This window comes from Propithecus coquereli, unplaced genomic scaffold, assembly GCF_000956105.1.
Source record: "Propithecus coquereli isolate 6110/MARCELLA unplaced genomic scaffold, Pcoq_1.0 Scaffold395, whole genome shotgun sequence".
In the NCBI taxonomy this organism is placed as follows: Eukaryota; Metazoa; Chordata; class Mammalia; order Primates; family Indriidae; genus Propithecus; species Propithecus coquereli.
Window position 1 is genome coordinate 2,021,467 of NW_012149674.1, and position 18,801 is coordinate 2,040,267.

At 38.1% G+C, this 18,801-nt stretch overlaps 2 protein-coding genes across 2 annotated transcripts in view; one reads left to right on the forward strand and one right to left on the reverse strand.

Annotated features, from left to right (window-relative positions):
• AKTIP (AKT interacting protein) overlaps window positions 1-6,586 on the forward strand; it is a 10,436-nt gene extending 3,850 nt beyond the window's left edge. Inside the window, exons 3-10 of the mRNA XM_012652668.1 lie at window positions 760-965; window positions 3,593-3,657; window positions 3,746-3,846; window positions 4,316-4,404; window positions 4,481-4,579; window positions 4,672-4,779; window positions 5,576-5,636; window positions 5,801-6,586. Of these exons, the coding sequence (XP_012508122.1) occupies window positions 760-965; window positions 3,593-3,657; window positions 3,746-3,846; window positions 4,316-4,404; window positions 4,481-4,579; window positions 4,672-4,779; window positions 5,576-5,636; window positions 5,801-5,911 (840 nt within the window). The 3' untranslated portion in view covers window positions 5,912-6,586. The remainder of the gene's footprint in view (window positions 1-759; window positions 966-3,592; window positions 3,658-3,745; window positions 3,847-4,315; window positions 4,405-4,480; window positions 4,580-4,671; window positions 4,780-5,575; window positions 5,637-5,800) is intronic.
• A 1,129-nt stretch (window positions 6,587-7,715) lies between these two features.
• RBL2 (retinoblastoma-like 2) overlaps window positions 7,716-18,801 on the reverse strand; it is a 46,936-nt gene continuing 35,850 nt past the window's right edge. The window contains exons 13-17 of the mRNA XM_012652667.1: window positions 18,150-18,221; window positions 17,360-17,465; window positions 16,604-16,809; window positions 15,850-16,014; window positions 7,716-8,129 (exon numbers count right to left, since the gene is read on the reverse strand). Of these exons, the coding sequence (XP_012508121.1) occupies window positions 7,959-8,129; window positions 15,850-16,014; window positions 16,604-16,809; window positions 17,360-17,465; window positions 18,150-18,221 (720 nt within the window). The 3' untranslated portion in view covers window positions 7,716-7,958. The remainder of the gene's footprint in view (window positions 8,130-15,849; window positions 16,015-16,603; window positions 16,810-17,359; window positions 17,466-18,149; window positions 18,222-18,801) is intronic.

Genomic DNA, 18,801 nt, shown 5'->3' on the forward strand with positions numbered 1-18,801 from the left:
TCTTGCTCAGGCTGGTCTCGAACTCCTGACCTTGAGCGATCCACCCGCCTCGGCCTCCCAGAGTGCTAGGATTACAGGTGTGAGCCACCGCACCCGGCCAACATTTTTTAATATAACTAATTAAACAGCCTTTGATTGTACTTAAGCCAAAGAAGTACCTACGAGATGGTAGTTTAATCTGACTCATGTCAACCTTCGTCTTTGACTAAGGATGACAGTTTATGCTGGTGATATTTCAAATGTGGAAACATATCCATTAGGGACAAGATCAAAATCAGATGCAAGAGAATAGCTTCATTCTGTTTCTAACTCAAGTGCTAACATCAGGTCATGACTAATTTGTCATCTATATGTGTTTTTTTTTGAGCTTCTTAGCACCTGACTTTTATAGCATCTAAGTGCAAGGGAATTGTTTTAGTCTTATGTAGTTGTCTAATTGCTTACTACCCCTTGTCCTCTTTTGGGAGCCACTAGGAGAAACCATTGCTTTCTGTTTCAGTTAATCCTATGAATATTGACTGTATTGTCCTTATAGGGTGCACCTAATTAAAGGGTTTCCCTAATGCTTTAGTCTTGCTTCAGCTTTGTTTGCTCTTCATATGACCAGCCTGCTCAAAGGACTTTCAGATCATCTCCATCATAGGGTTGGAATGTCTTTGTAAAAGCGTAACTCCAGCTTTTACATCCTGGAGCTAATACTGTACTCTTGTGATTTAAGAATCATCATAACAAATATTCTCACAACTCCGTCTTGAATAGCGATCTGATGGTGAAGAGAAGACATTGACAGGGGACGTGAAAACCAGTCCTCCACGAACTGCTCCGAAGAAACAGCTGCCTTCTATTCCCAAAAATGCTTTGCCCATAACTAAGCCTACGTCTCCTGCCCCAGCAGCACAGTCAACAAATGGCACGCATGCTTCCTACGGACCCTTCTACCTGGAATACTCTCTTCTTGCAGAATTGTAAGTTCTTAAACTATTTGATTACATTATGAATGATCCTGGAAGGTGAAGAATCAAATTTATTCGGCTGGATTCAGTCATTTAATCTTAAAGGTCAAAACCATCCCGCTCCAATATCAGCCTCAACAAATATATGGAGGTTACTGCTGGTGATAAAATCTTTCTTGGCTGGGCGCGGTTGCTTACACCTGTAATCCTAGCACTTTGGGAGGCCGGGGTGGGAAGACTGCTTGAGGCCAAGAGTTCAAGACCAGCCTGAGCAAGAACGAGACCCCATCTCTACAGAAAAGTTAACCGTGCATTGTGGCATGCGCCTGTAGTCCCAGCTACGCGGGAGGCTGAGGCAGGAGGATTGCTTGAGCCGAGGAGTTTGAGGTTACAGTGAGCTATCTATGAGGACGCCACTATAGTGTAGCCTGGGCATCAGAGTGAGACTCCGTCTCAAAAAAAACAAAAAAAACAAACAAACAAAAAAACTTTTTTAACCAAGATGTAGGTAATGTTATATAAATATCCTCTCTCAAATATGATTCTTATTTGGAGCTTGGGTAAATAAGGTTTAAAGGCAGATGTGTGCTTTAATTTCCATGTCTATTCTGGAGAATACAATGATGGAGAAACTAAGATTTGTTAAGAACCTGCAGCAGACCAGGAATTTACTAACTTAAAATTTGGTCTTCTTTTATATGAAGTGAGGCATTCGCCTCATAAACAGGTTTTAGAGGGTGGACCAGTGGGAGGGTGGCAATCTGTTGTTTCTGGGGTCAGACAACTCACTGCCTATCTACAAACACATCTGGATGATTGTGCTCCGTTTTGGTTATCACTCTGTAGGAAGAGAATCCTAGTAGGGAGAGGTCAGGAGCTCAATAGTTGGAAGAACTGGAATGCCATCTTGGAGAAGAGAACTCCTAAGTACTTAGTAAAGCTGTCTTCATATATTTGAAGGGCTGTCATTAGAAGGGAGTTGACTTACTCCGTATGACCCCAAAGGCAGGACTTGGCGATTATAGGGAAGTTACAAAAATTTGGGTTCCACGTGAGTAAGAACCTGCCTAATCACAGACGTCTACAGTTAGACTGAGGTTGCACCTACCTGTGGAGTGCAAGGAGCTACGCACTTGAGCAGAGATGGTGGTGATGACACAGCCTCTGGCACACACGTAGGAGCTGGGCTCAAATAGCACAGAGTCAGATGGTATTTGATATGTTAATTTATTAAAAGGACAGAAATTTGGAGAATTCTCCAAATTTCTATCATTTTAAAATTCCTTTGTATATGAAATTATTTTAAAAGCATCCTTGACCCCTCCCTCAGCATACTAATGTTGTAATGGTCAGAGGGTCTGAGGCCTCAGTGTAATTGGCTGGGTGTGATTTGGTAGCAGTGGTCCCTTTAGCTTTGTAATGGAGGGCTTGTGTTTGTAGATGGGCAGCGAGCTGGATAAGCTTCTATTGTAGTGATTAAATCTGCTGTCTGTGTTAGAACACAGAATTGCCTTTTCTGACAAAACTCACTATAGTAGATACATCTGGCAGCCATGTTGCTATTGACATGCTGAATTTCAGTGACTTAAAAATGGAATAGATAAATTAGAAAATGATTAAGTATGATGGCAAATAGGTAATAAAAATGATAAACTAAGGCCCAATAAACTAGTTCTTGATAAAATTCAGGATTGGCAGGTTAGTGTGTTTTCAGGCCCTAGGTAAACATTTCGTTTCAAGGTCCGGTCACAGCCTGTCTTTTTAGGCTCATAGCTGCAGTTGCAAGGAACAGGGCAGAATGGCTCTTGGTGGGGTAACTAGGCCCCAGAAAACTCAGTGAGGCCTTTGTGCCAGTAGACTTGTCTTCCCTTGTTTTTAGCACTCAGTTTCACACTCCCTAGCAAGCCCCACAGAGTTCAGGTGTCTGCACTGGGGAGTCTCTCTGAGAGCAGGGTGTGTGCGAACGCCTCACTTTGATGCTTGGGTTCACCAAGCAACACTGAACACTGCCCTCTGCTGCGGGATCTGGTGACTCAGACTTAAAATGGTGAAAGATTTATATGATCTGAGGAGAAACCAGAGCATTGGTGATTCATGCTTAAAATGACAACTAAGAGACAGCAATTCCATGGAATCTTCATTTATTTGTAATTACCTAAAAATGTGTTGAAAAGCAGTTTTTCAGTGTGTGCGTAAGATCTATCATCTCTGGTCACAAAGGAATTAGTTTTATAAATACTCTCATTGACCTCAAATTGAATGTCCAGAGGCTTACCTCAGGTTGCATTGTTCAGAATTATTTACGAGCTGGTTTCCAAGATGACGTTTTGGAAGAGCTGGTGTTTGGGAGGAAAACTCGATTATTTGTGTATCCTCGTTTGGTTTTAGCTTCTTAATACGGGGCTTTTTGTTGGCTTGCACCTTTCTCTGTGAGCTTCTATCACGAAGCCAGTAAGTAGGCAGCAGTCGAGGCCGCTGCTCAGAGCTGTGTCAGGCAAGAGATTGTGATAACTCGGCTTGTATGGTTTGAGCGTCAGCTGCACCTTGAGGGACCTATTCATTGTCTCAAAAATGAATGTGAGGTGATTTGATCTATATGTGTCATTTATATCCATACAATTATTCTGCTTTTGTTTTAGTACCTTGGTTGTGAAGCAGAAATTACCAGGCGTCTATGTGCAGCCTTCTTACCGCTCTGCATTAAGTAAGCCAAGGATTCACTCTTAATTTATAGCATATTGGGTTCCTCTCACACAAATTTAGGCCTTACCCGTTTTTATTTTTTCCTACAGTGTGGTTTGGAGTGATATTTATACGGCATGGACTTTATCAAGACGGTGTTTTTAAGTTTACAGTTTACATCCCTGATAACTATCCAGATGGCGACTGTCCAGTAAGTTGGAGACAGAGTCTGGCTTCGTTTGCGGGTCAGCAGCGGGGAGTTACGGGGCTTAAAGCTTTCTTTGGGTTTTTTCCTAATACATTTATGATTTCAGTTTCCCAAAATGTTTGTCTACCCAATAGTCTTCCAAGAGCATTTCTGTGCTCCGTTGCAGCTCGGGCATGCCGTCCCTTGCTTTAGGTTTGTTTCTCTGCTCAGGGTGCGTGAGTGAGGCCAGAGGCTGGACGACGGCATGTACTACGTGAATGGTGATCATTGTGCTATAGTGGAGAATAACTTTTTCCCCTTCACTGCAAAATTTAGTTTTACAGGAAAATGGTAAAAGTAGTTAAGTATCCCTTTTGAGGCAGATTTTGGACTTTAAATGTGATTGCCTTGTCCAAAAACTCCTTTTACTACTGTGTCTCTGGGTCTAATCTCCACTGCTCCCATTAAAGGCTATGTCTCTCTTTAAATACAGCGCTTGGTGTTTGATATTCCCGTCTTTCACCCGCTAGTTGATCCCACCTCAGGTGAACTGGATGTGAAGAGAGCATTTGCAAAGTGGAGGTAAGTAAATAACTGTTTGTTCTAGTGACATAATACAGTAGGAGGAAGCCCCACTAATTATACCGTTTTCCTTTAGGCGGAACCATAATCATATTTGGCAAGTATTAATGTATGCAAGGAGAGTTTTCTACAAGATTGATACGGCAAGCCCCCTAAACCCAGAGGCTGCAGTGCTGTATGTTACTTTTGCTTTGTTATTTAAGATAAATTTGAAGATGCAGCTAAGTAGATTAAGTTGGTAACTTTTGATTTAAACTTTTAACACAGGTATGAAAAAGATATTCAGCTTTTTAAAAGTAAAGTGGTTGACAGTGTTAAGGCATGCACTGCTCGTTTGTTTGACCAACCTAAAATAGAAGACCCCTATGCAATTAGGTAAGTGGTACATCTTCTGCGTGAACCGTCCTTTCCAGTGCTCGCCTTCCATTTTCTAGGTGGTCTTACAATGGGGATTAAAAGGCATCTGCATAAGCTGTTAGCTTATATCCTTTATAACTTGGTGTCAACTCAGTTTCCGATACCTCTTTGCTTAAACAAAAAGCTATACATCTGGCATGCTGTGCCGATTGCAAGTTGTTGTGACTTTGGTTTCCCTAAGGATCTTTGTAATGCTCATTTATTGACATGTCAGGACTTTTCAGTTGGCAGTTTTAGCTGGAGCCCCTCTTAAACTGCTGTATCCCCATCAACATTCAGATTTGGTGAAAGGAGGGAAACTGAATGGTGTGAAGTGGTAGGCTATGGTAGCACTGTGATGTTTGATCTTGGGGACCAGTGTCGGGAGGAGTACTGACAACTCAAGAATTGGTGATTTTGTCCTTTGGCAACATTGGTGCTGCTTGGGGAGACAGAGAGGTACAGTTGTTAAGAGCTTGGACTCAGCAGATGGACTGGTTGACTTTTGTACTTGTTAGCTTTACTGTGGATTTCTTAATTTTTAAATAGTACTTTAGGGGTGAGGCTTAAATGAGATCATCCACATGTATGGGATAGTTATTGTGAGAAAATCAAATAATCAGTTGTCAACATGTATATCTTAGACATTATCTAAAGATTACTCCTTAAAAGTACCATTCCTTGTTAAGTTAGGGAGATTGGCTTAATTATTGAAAAACATGTTATATTCATTTAGTAAGCCAAAATAGTTTTTAATATTTTTCTCTCCCTTAAGCTTTTCTCCATGGAATCCTTCTGTACATGACGAAGCCAGAGAGAAGATGCTGACTCAGAAAGTAAGTAGGTAACCATTTTGAATGGCTAACTCACTGTTTCTTTTCTATAACGTCTTCATTGGAGAATGCTCATTACAGAATAACTCTTAGGGAAACAAGTTTGTACAGTGGTGAAATCTCCTCATCAATCATTTTTTTAAATGTCTGTTTTTGATTGTGCCTAGAAGCAGCCTGAAGAACAGCACAATAAAAGCGTTCATGTTGCTGGCCTGTCATGGGTAAAGCCTGGCTCAGTACAACCTTTCAGTAAAGAAGAGAAAACAGCAGCAACTTAAGAGATGGTGAATCTGGTGCACCGTGCACTGTCCTGCTGGACTCTGGCTAAAGCTGACCAACGGCAAAGGACTGCCGGAAGAGTAAACTGTGTGAATAATGACTGACGCTCAGTGTTTTCCATGTATGCACAGGTTCCAACAGCGGGCTTTGGAAACCTCTAAGTAATGCATTACTTCTGTCAGAAGTGTCTTAGGGTGGTTATCTAGTTCAGCACTCCAAATTATTGGGGACCTTGAGGCTTAAGTATTTTTCTGAATATAATGCTAAAGGTAAGTTGCATTCATTTAAACTAACGGAGCAGACAGAATTCAACACTATTTAATAGTTTTTAAATCAGTGGTTTCAGTTGTACATATGTTAGGAAGTGGAGAAGAGAGAGCAGGTTCCATAACTCAGCACTTTTAAGTGGAAGATGTTTGCATCTCAGTCTTCAGCCTGCTGTTTTACTGATTTATAAACTGTTATCCTCAAGAAAGATATTAGTCAAGTGAGAAGAAACCAGAACACTTGCTCATAGTTTTTTTTGTAAGCAAATTACTTACTGTATTTTTATGGCAGGAGGGAGAAAAAGTGTTAAAACAGTTTCTAAATGAAGTCAGATATTTAAATGATGAATGACTAATGTGTTTAGTAGAGACAAAATAAACCGATAAATGATTGTTCTTTGTCATTTATACAGGAAATTAAATACCCTTTTCTCAATATAACTAAACAAAGACTACTTTATAAATGCTTTATTGAAAAATACACTTATCTTCATATAAAATTACAGTAGCAGTAAGTAGCTTGAGAGGTTTTATAAATATTTTTGCAGAACACTATTCCAATTGAACAGTGTAAGTTCCATATTTCTTTCAGAGCAGTATGAAGTTACCCAGTAACTTTATTTATACTGATTCAATTTATAATTGAATTTTCTCCCTAATAAGATTATTAATTCAACTTTAAAAACTGCTGGAGCAATAGTGATTAATAAAGGTATACAGATATTTCAATGGCTGTTAAATAACATCTTCTAATTTGTATAAATGGTACTATGCACTAATAAAAACCTAAATCCTCCAACCTATTTTTTTAAACTGCCAGGAATACACCCAAAAATATTTTTAAATATATCACCTTAATAGACACGTCTTTTAGATAACTACCTCCTAAAGGAAGAGGTCCATAATTTTTCATATTAATCCCCTCGATTCAACTTGACTGAAATCGTAGCCAGCTGATTCCTACCTATATAACAACAAAAAACTGGAGAATTTAAAACATGCCCAAAAGGTGGCTATGGGGGCTTTAACAGTTTAAAAAAAAGTACAAAAGCATTAAAGAAAATATTGGATGTTTAGCCTGGAAGTTTTGTACTTAATAAAATTCACATTGTAGAAAGTGCTATCACAAATATACAACAAAATCTGGGTTACAAAATCATGCGTTTTACAGCCCTAAAGTGCCACCACTTATACAGGTTCATTCAGACATTGCACAACCGAACAATCAAGCACCGCGTCACACCTAGTGGGGAAAGGGAAGAAGTGCACAAAGGAACAGGAGACCTGGGCTAATGACTGGGACCTCCAAATCTGGGTGTGCTCTCCTTTGTTCTGTTTTAGGAATACAGAAATCTCACACTCCTACCAAGTGTTTTGTTTTGCTTTTCATGAGGACTAGAGCTGGCCAGAAAACAGGTAGGAATGAATTTGAAATATAGTCCCTCTGTTGGAGCATGTCAAGAGAGACCTCTTATATTTGAGAACACTTTGTCCTCTGTAGTACTTGGATTTTTCTCTCTCTGACAGACAAAGCTTTTACAAGTTTGGATTCTAAGCAGCCTTGATGGTAAGCACTGAATTGGCAGGGAAAAAAGCAGTTGGGATGAATGAAGATATCCTATGGATACTGGAAGGAGTCCAATTTCTCACAACAATGTCCCTTCCTATTACTAACAGGCTGTAATTGGCTGGATTAAGGAAAAGAGCTCCATCATCAAGATGCATTAAGTGATGCTGCTAGACAGTTTGTGAAAAACAGTTTGAATACAAGAGACTAACCTCAGTGGGAACCTCGGTCATTAGCTACATCTTGGAGGCGGCGTAATAAGGCAGAATGATTTTCCGGGCAAATTCTTTTTGCAGGTGATTCACTTCCATCTTCCAAAAGAATCCCTCTCTTTTTAGTTGGAGTTTCTCCTGTCCGTATCATACTGTTAATTTCTCTCAGTCTCTATGGTGGGGGAAAAAAATAGATACTAATATAAAAACTTTAAAATGCTAATGCACATAGCTCAGTATTAAGTCAAAAAATCTCAGATGAGTTAAGCAGTTTACCTGGAAAAATTTGGCCACCACCCTTAACGGAGAAAAGTAATGCTATATGAGACTGACGACAGTTTGGGTAAGGGCCGAGTATTTCTAATAAGCTCCTCCATAGGCGTTTTGCTATATACGTTTCTATAATGTGTAAGTTCACAAATCTGATTTTTTGTAATTATAGACCATCCCATTGCTATGCCACATTTAGTCACTTAGACGCACGTCCATTTTTCTTTTTAAAAAACTATGATTTTGACTGGACGCAGTGGCTCACACCTGTAATCCTAGCACTTTGGGGCCAGGGTGTGAAGAGTGCTTGAGGCCAGGAATTTTACATCAGCCTGAGCAAGAGCAAGACCCCATCTCTACAAAAAAATAGAAACATTAGCCAGATGTGGTGGCACATGCGTGTAGTCCAGCTACTCGAGAGGCTGAGGCAGGAGGATCACTGGAGCCCAGGAGTTTAAAGTGACAGTGAGCTATGATGACACCACTGCAATCCAGCCCGGGCCACAGAGCAAGGCTCTGTCTTAAAACAAAGTTATGAATTTTATATAATATTATGCCCCTTTTTTCAGTCTGTGTTACTCAATTTTTAGTAGACATTCTTAATCAGGATTTTGCTAGAGAAGTAAGCCTTAATTTCCTAAGGTATCCATTGTAGGTTATAAATTAGTAAGATCTAGAATGGTAATAGTTATATATTAATATTACCCTTGAGAGAATTGAGAAAAGTTACTCAAATTATTTTCTATGCATTGGCTCAGATGAGGACCCATGACTGAGAAAGAAGTTGCCAGAATGCCAGAAAGACTGTATCTCTTTACAGTGGCCTTCAGTACTGAGTTTCCCCAGAAGTCTTTTACCACACTATTGTCTGGTAGTTTGCTGGTTAAAATTTTTTTCATATGCTGCTTCATTATCCATGTTTCCTTATAGAAAGCATACTGAACAAATTCAGATACAGTATAGGAAATTGCAAACATCATAAATAGAGAAAAAAGTATTATGAATCCTCATGTGCCCATCACCTACCTAAACAATTTCAGCCAGTCTTACTTGATGTTGCCCCAATCCATTTCCCATCCCCCAGATTATTTTAAAGCAAATCCTAGACATATTTTACTCATAACATTTGTTACTTTTTATTCTTTACTTTGAAATAATAAACTGTTTTGAGGTTGTAAATAAAATCACCACTGTTCTTTATTATCAGCATATGCACCTTCACAAAACTTACCCGTCTTAAGAAAACTTTCCTTTGACCCCTTCTCTACCCTTTTGCCTTCCTGAAAGTCTGGTCTGCTATCTCTACAGTTTCCCGTTTACTTGAATATTCTTCATATTGTTCATTGTATACATTGTTAGTTGTATGTAATATATACATTATATACTGTATATATTATACAAGGTATAACTGTATAACTTATATATAGCACATGCATATAATATACATTGTACATTCTATTATTTACATAAAATTTATATATCAATATAAAACAATCTTATACACCGTTATTTACACAGTACATACACAATAGTTTAAACACAAATTCTTATTCCAAAAAAATTCATATAAAATATACCTAGATTCCTTATCTTCACCCAATCCCCAGAGGTACGTATTACTATTCATCCACTGAATAAATCAGGCTGATGTCCTCTTTTTCTAGGAATGCACTTATTCTTAGAAACAATACTGTATCCCCAGCCCCATTTACTAAAAAGGGTGTCCTTTCTCCAGTGTATGTTTTTGTCTGCTTTGTCAAAGATCAGTTGATTGTAGGTATGTGGCTTTATTTCTGGGTTCTCTATTCTCTTCCATTGATTTATGTGTCTTTTATACCACGCTGTTTTTGTTACTGTAGCCTTGTAGTATAATTTATAGTCAGGTAATTTGACGCCTCCAGATTTGTTCTTTTTGCTTATGATTGCTTTGGCTATTTGGACTCTTTTTTGGTTCCATATGAATTTTAGGATTGTTTTTTCTAATTCTGTGAAAAATGACATTGGTATTTTGATAGGAATTGCACTGAATCTGTAGATTGCTTTGGGCAGTATGGTCGTTTTAACCATATTGATTTCTTTCAATCCACAAGCATGGGATGTTTTCCCATTTGTTTGTATCATCTACGATTTCTTCCATTTTGTAGTTTTCCTTGTAGAGAGCATTCACCTCCTTAGCTAAATATATTCCCAGGTATTGTGTATTTTTTGCAGCTATTGTAAATGAGATTGAGTTCTTGATTTGATTATTAGCTTGTTATTGGTGTACAGAAATGCTACTGATTTGCCTATGTTGATTGTGTAACCTGAGACTTAATTCCTTTGTCTACTCCCCAACACTACACTATCTTGATTACTGCAGCTTTGTAAGTCTTGAAATCAGATAGTGTGGGTACCCCAACTTTTTCAGAATTGTTTTAGCTATTTAGTTCCTTTGCCTTTTGATAGAAATTTTAGAATCAGTTTTTTTTTGTTTTTTTTTTTTTAGAGACAAGGTGTCACTCTATTGCCTGGGTTACAGTACAGTGGCAGTGGCATCATCATAGCTCAGTGCAACCTCGAACTCTTGGGCTCAAGTGATCCTCCCACCTTGGCCTCCCAAGTAGGTAGGACTACAGGCACATCCATGGCCAGCTAATTTTTTTTATTTTTTGTAGAGACAGGGTTTTGCTCTGTTGCCCATGCTAGTCTTGAACTTCTGGCCTCAAGTGATTCTCCCATCTTGGCTCCAAAGTGCTAGGATTACAGGTGGAAGCCACAGTGCCTGGCCCAGTTTGTTAATTTATATAAATAATTCTACTTGGATTTTGATTGAAATTGGGTTGAATTTATAGATCAGTTGGGAGAAAACTGGTATCTTGTTTTCCAATTCATGAATATATTTCCTTATTTTCTTAGGCTTTAGTTTCTCTTTTTTTTTTTATTTTTTAGAGTCAGAGTCTCACTCTTTCACCTAGGCTGGAGTGCCGTGGCACAATCATAGCTCACTGCAGGCTTGAAATTCCGGGCTCAAGCAATCCTCCTGCCTCAACCTCCTAAGTAGCTGGGACTATAGGAATGTACCACCATGGCTAATTTTTTTCTTTTTTGTAGAAATGGAGTCTCACTATGTTGCCTAGGCTGGTTTCAAACTCCTGGCCTCCAGTGATCCTCCCCCTTCAACCTCCCAAAGTGCTGGGATTACAGGTATAAGCCACTACATCTGGCCTTGCACCTCTTTTACATATCCCTATGTATTTAATTTTTTAATGCTGTTTCTGGTGTTTTTAAAGTGTTTTACTTCTCGTTCATTGCTAGAATATAGAAATGCATTTGATTTTTATACATTGAGCATGTAACCCTCCTTACTTATATTGCTTTCAGTAACTTTTTGTAGATTATTTGTGATTTTTCTGTGTAGACTATCAAATCTGTATACCTTCTTTTTCTTGACATACTGCATATGCTAAGACCTCCAGTTACAATGTTGAATAGGAGTGGTGAGAGTGGACTTCCTTGCCTTGTTTCTGATCTTGGGGGAATGCATTCAGTCTTTCACCGTTTAGTATGACGTTATCTGTAGATTTTTTGGTAAATGTTTACTATCAAGTTCCCTGAGAGTTTTTACCTGAGTGAATGATTTTGTCAAATTTTTCCTTCAACTGAGATAATTTATCCTCTTCACTTTTTGGGAGAGTTTGTATAGAATTTGCATTATTTCTTCCTTAAGTATTTGGGAGAATTTACCAGAGAAGTCATCTGGGCCTACAGTTTTCTTTACGGGGAGGTTTTTAAAGTACAAATTCAATTTCTTTAATAGATATCGGGCTATTGAGATTACTACTTGAGTTTTATTAGTTAATGTCTTTCAAGGAATTTGTCCATTTTATTTGCATTGTCTCATTTACTGGCATTAAGTTCTGTATCCCTCATTATACTTTTAATGTATATTGATAATGTGTCATTTCTTTTTCTTGATTAGTCTGCACAGAGGTATATCAATTTTCTTTTTAATCTTCTTCGAATAAGTAACCTTGTGATTGCCTTGATTTTTCTCTATTTTTCAGTTCTCTATTTCAATGGGTCCTGTTCTTTTTCTAGTTTCTTAACATCTTAGGTCACTAATTTGAGACCTTTTTTTAATATAGATGTCTAGTGCTATAAAATTCCCTTAGTGCTGTTTTAACTGCATCCCACAAATTTAATATTTCAGTTTCATTTTTATTTAATTCAAAATACTTTCTAATTTCTCCTGTGATTTCTTCTTGAGCCACTGAAATATGTGATTTCATTTCCAAAAATTGGGGGATTTTCTAGATTGTTAGTGATTTCTGATTTAATTGATTTCTGATTTAATGCCATTAGAATCAGTGAACATACATTTTTTTGAACCCTTTAAAATTTATTGAGTCTTGTTTTATGGTCCAGAATGTGGTCTACGTGGTAAATATTCTGTCTGCACTTGATACTGTTGGAGTGTTTTCTAAATGTCGATTAGTTAGTTTGGTTGACAGTGGTTTTTTTTTTTTTTTTTTTTTTTTGAGACAGTCTCACTCTTTTGCCTGGGCTAGAGTGAGTGCCGTGGTATCAGCCTAGCTCACAGCAACCTCACACTCCTGGGCTCAAGCAATCCTTCTGCCTCAGGCTCCCGAGTAGCTGGGACTACAGGCATGCACCACCATGCCTGGCTAATTTTTTTCTATATATTTTTAGTTGTCCGATTAATTTCTTTCTATTTTTAGTAGAGACGGGGTCTCGCTCTTGCTCAGGCTGGTTTTGAACTCTTGAGCTCAAACAATCCGCCCACCTCGGCCTCGGTTGACAGTGTTTACATCTTCTGTGTCCTTACTGATTTTCTCTCCATGTTCTATCAATTATGTTGAAATCTGACTTTTTTTTTCTATTTAGGATTATGTGTCCTCTCTATTGTTAGGAAATGACCCTCTTTATCACTGGTAATATTTTTTGCTCTGAAATCTACTTTCTCTAATATTAGTATCACTTCAGCTTTCTTTTGATTAGTGATAGCATGGTATAACTTTTTCCGTCCTTTCACCTTTGAGATAAAATTCACACACCATATAATCCACCCATTTAAAATATACAACTCCATGAGTTGTGCAACCATCACCACACTCATCACCCAGGAAAGAAACCGTATATTCCCCCAAACCCTAGGCAACCATTAATCTACTTTCTGCCTCTATATATTTGCACATTTGGGACATTTCATATAAATGGAATCATACAGTTTTATTACTGGGTTCTTTCACTTAACGTTTTCAAGGTGTATCATGTATCAGTCCTTCAGTCTTTTATTGCCAAGTAATTTTCCATTTATGGATATACATTTATCAGTAAATGGACAGGACGTTGTCATCCTTTTATTTTAAACTTACTTACATTTAAAGTAAGTTACTTATAAGCTGCATATGGTTTGGTTTTGCTTTTTTGCCCAATTGGACAGTTTCTGCTTTTTAATTGGGATATTTAACCATTTAAATTTAATTGCTATTTTCTATGTTCTTCCTTTTTTAGCCTTCTTTTGAACTGAGCATTATGATTCCAATTCATCTTCTTTTGTGTATTACCTATATATTATTCTATTTAGAAAGTCTTTTCTTAACTCTATGATCAGACAAGCTACAATGTATATTTACCTGATAGTTTTATGATTCCTTTTTTCCATTTAACTCTTCAATCCATTTAGAATTTATTTGGTTATAGGATGAGAGTCTAATTTTAGAGGACCTCTCAGAATCATTTCCTCCAACTCCAATTGCTTTTTGGGGCTACCTTTGCCAATCTGTTTCTAGGTTTCACAAACAATCCTACTAGAACTATCATTGAAATTAGGCTAAACTTAAACTATGTAATAGTTGGAGGAAATTATCTCTTTAAGATTTGGTCTTCCTATTCAGAAAGATTGGTGTATCTTCACTTATTCCAGTTTTTTTTTTCGGGACAGAGTCTCACTATGTTGCCCGGGCTAGAGTGCCATGGCATCATCCTAGCTCACAGCAACCTCAAACTCCTGGGCTCAAGCGATCCTCCTGCCTCAGCCTCCCAAATAGCTGGGACTACAGGCACGCGCCACCATGCCCAGCTAATTTTTTCTATATATTTTTAGCTGTCCAATTAATTTCTTTCTATTTTTGGTAGAGACGGGGTCTCGCTCTTGCTCAGGCTGGTCTCGAACAATCCACCCGCCTCGGCCTCCCAGAGAGTTAGGATTACAGGCGTGAGCCACCACACCTGGCCTATTCCAGTTTTTAAAAATCTCAAATTCTAGTAATTTTTCAAACAAGTTATAAATTTATTCCAAGGCATATGATGCCTTTTTTTACTATGATAGGAAAAGTTTCCCATTACATTTTCTAATAGATTTTTGCTGCTCTTTGTTTTCCTCAACTTTTTCAAAGATGTCAAGCCCACAGAAGCAGTGAAAGAATAGTACATTAAACACCCATTTAACATTTCACCATATTTGCTCTGTCATATCTATCCATTGTAGTGGACCCATTTGAAAGTAAGTTGCTAATACTGGGACCTTTCACCTCTGAATACTTTAAGCATAGTCTCCTACATGATGTAGCATCATCAATACCAAAGAAATATAAGTAATACATTGAAGGCCACATTCAAATTTTCCTAATTGTCCTTTATAGTGGTGATTTTCTGCGCAGGATCCAATCAAAAGTCATACATTGCATTTGGTTGTCATGTCTCTTTAGTTGCCTTTAGTAATACTCTCCTCACCCTCTACTATTTTTTTCATGATACTGACTTTTGTTTTTAAAAGAGTCCAGGCCGTTTGTCATGTATAATGGTTATTTCTAAGCAATCTTTATAAATAAAAACTTCATTACATAAAGGCCTTCCAGGTCTAGTTCCCCTAACAGCATGATGCCCACTGATCTGACTGTGGTCACTGCATCTGCCTCAGGAACATTGTTTCCTTCCCCTTATCTGCTGCTTCCTGAATGCCCTTCCACACCTCGCAGCAGCTTTCTAAGGCTTCACCATTAACGGTTAACTCAAGCTTCCTTCTCCTTCTCAAACTGAGGCAGATGCTACCACATAAACCTGTGCTAATATGACTATCACACTGCACTGTCCAAAATGTCCATTTCTCCCCCTAGTCAAAGAGGACAGAGAGACCACCTGTTACAGAAATAGACTTGTGGCCAGGAGTTCGAGACCAGCCTGGGCAACATCGTGAGACCCCCCAATCTCTACAAAAATTTTAAAAAGATTGGACAAAGGGTATGAACTTCCCCAGAAATAGTCCCTTGGTAATCAGTTTAGGGGTGCAAAGTTTCTTTCCCTAACAGATTTCAGAAATTAAAACTTCACAAATGGAATAAACACAAACTTCCCAACTTATGGCAGAATGTACAAAATGTACAAAAAGGAAAGAAGGAATAAAAATAAATCCAAGTCCCTTGCCTATCTCCAATCCTAATATTCTCTAAAGCAAAAACCAAATCAAACCAAACCTTGGGTTTTGCTCTATTGGGACTTACCAGTCACTGTTCCTGCAGTTCCCATCACTCTAGTGAATGCCTAGGCTTGGCACCAACCCTGTTTCTAGTATCCTAAGTATTTTAGGGTTTAGTAAAGGCCAAGATTTATGTTAGGCTCACCTTTGAAGGACTGTTGCTGAAGTAGTAGAAAATCTTTTCTCGAGGAGAAAGCATTGTTTCATTTTTATGTGGGGAAATGTAGACAGGATGATTTTGAGACAACTGTATTCGGCGAGGGGAGCCTGTTCTTACAAATGGGTAGGGAGAGAGTGGAGGAGCATCCATCTGTTTAAAAAACAAAAAATTAGTACTTCTAAGAAAAAAAATTTCTAAACAGATACTTTTGAGTGAAGAGGTATAATATAATAAACCTGTAGTTTTATGAATGATAAACAGTGATGTATTAGCAACAATTAAACTTAAAGAAAATCATTCTGGTAGAAAACATTTTTAAGTGCTTAGTTTGTGCCAGTCACTGTTACGAGCATTTTTTATACATTATGTCACTTCATCCTCACAAAAACCCTATAAACTGAGAACTACTTCCATTCCCACTTTACATCTGAGGAAACAAGAGACAGAAAGTCAAATGACTTGCGTGGTCACCACCACTGTTAAATAGTGGACAACTGGAACCTATGTAGCCTGTCTCTTATACTATTGTACTTTGCAGGGACTCTAAATACCGTCTTTCCGTTGTTTAACGCTTAACAACATAGAAATTATGTTGGTTAGGCAAATTCTGTTACAGACTTCCTCAGTTTTACTTAAAGGGATTATTTGTGAAACTAGTTTATATATGGAACAGGTAACACAAATGATTCCCCATCCCTGACAAGTGAAAAAAGAATGAAGTAATCCCTGTCAGACTTACCATGTTTGCCTGTGAGTACTTCAAGGCAAATGTTTTAATTTGTTTTATGTAGATGTTGTTGTAGAACTGAATAAGGTCTCCCCTCTCCTCTTCTTCCATGTCGCTGTTGGCACCTGTGAGGCGAGTAGGTGTAGGAGGGGCACTGCTAGGCTGTGGCACCGGCAAGGTGCTGCTTGACCTCATGACAGGACTGGAGTCTCTACTTGCTGCACGAGGTAGAACAAAGGCTGTTAACCACAAAGGCTGCTAGTAGAGCTTGTTTTAAAAAAGAAAATCCAGTAGGAAAAATGAACAGCTACCTGCACGATTTGTTAATGACAGTAAATGGGAACTCTATTCCTTATACTAAGGAACAAAGCTCAGATAGGATATTAACAACTTCACCCCCATTCCATAACCATACCAAGGGCTTACGGAGTAGTTTCCATTAATTAGTTACACCAAGTTTTCCAGGACCTGAGCCCTGCAGTAAGCAGCGCAAACCAGCCATTAGGGATGGCATTTCCTTTGCATGGCTCCAGCTGACAATAATGGAACTCAGGCGAGCAGATTCCTGCCTGAAACGTTATGCACTGACAACTTTGCCACTAAATTTAGAATTGGTATATTGTTCCAACAAACCCTTCGTCAGTACAACACTTTGACAGTTTCTATAGTAGTTATTTCATTTAGTAATCCTTAGTCTTCCAGGACTAAAAAATAAGAAAAGCTGCTAATTTTGTTTTGTCAGAGTTCATAAAGATAGTTCCGACTTACTTCTATCTTTGTTTAGTTCTGTTGGAGAATTCTGATGGCTTCTGCTATCACTGCTGCCAGAATTTCTTCTTTTTCTTTTCCCTTTTATCAAAACACTTCTATACACCTTTAGAGAGACAGTGAAAAGGGGACATAAAACTAGTATTTACTGAGTATACCCTAGACAATAGGACCTTGACATATGTTCCTTGCTTCTCACAACCCCATGTAGTAAGTTATCTTCCTCAGAAGAGGTTAAGAAATGCGGCCAAGGTCACATAGTTATTAAAAAACAGATCCAGGATTTACACTGGAGCCTGCTGTATGTCTTCAAATTCCAAGTACTGCCTACTATACTACACAGCAATAACAGTACCCAGCCATAAAATCAAGTCATTCTAAGTCAGATACCATGATCTGACATACTTGTCTCTGAGACAAACGAATGGTATTAAAGGTAAAGTGAGTTTTAAATTTTCTAATCTAGATTGAAAGGTGAGATAGAAACCAAATAACTTCTTAATTCATATCTATTAATAGGTATTAATATCTATTAATATCTTGTTATACTCTGAATTAAGAAAGCAATCAAATATTTCATGTTGTTGCCTTCTGAGGAAAAGAGGACTTAAAATAATCAACATGTGAAGCTGTCCGTCAGTGACAAAAGAAGATTAAAGCAGAGACTTCCCGTAAAGTAGTCTTAGTTGTTTATCCTGGAAAAAAGGCCACAGAATCAACTATGGTTAATTTTTTGTATTTATCACAGACTTTAAGCTTTATTTTCAGCCCTGAAAGAAAATGCAGTTACCTGGCTCTGGGCCTGTGGCTGAGTCCTATAACAACGCATAATATTCTGGAAGGACTTGTCTTCTTTTGTGACCTGGCAAAGAATAAGAGTGCTCTGAGAGAGGTGTCAACTTCTGGCATAACAGCGTAAGGAGTTCCATGAACGCACTCTCCAGTAAAAAGTGGTGAAAATTATATAAAAATAGCCATTAACATCTCTGGAAGTGGTCCTAAGGACATATAGCAAATGAAGAGACATCTAATCAAGGAAATCTACTAAAATTAAGAAAGAATAGCAGGAGTCTAGAATGTGAACCAAGACGTGGAGTAGAAAACTTACAATAAGCAAAATGAAGAATTTACTAGAAGCTAGGAAAACAGATTTGACAGCTAGCAAAGAAAAAAAGAATTAGCAAACATGAAGGACACTGTGTGATCTGTGGAACAGAGAGAAAAAAGAATGAAGAAAAATAAGCCTCAGAGAAACGCAGCACACCGTTAAGCACACATATGTGTAAATGGGAGAACCAGAAGGAGATGTAGGAAAGAAAGATACAGAAAAAAATTTTCAAAGAAATAAAGACTGGTGAGTACATGTGGTGCTTATTTTTCCATTCTTGGGATACTTCACTTAGTAGAATGGGTTCCAGCTCTATCCAGGAAAATATAAGAGG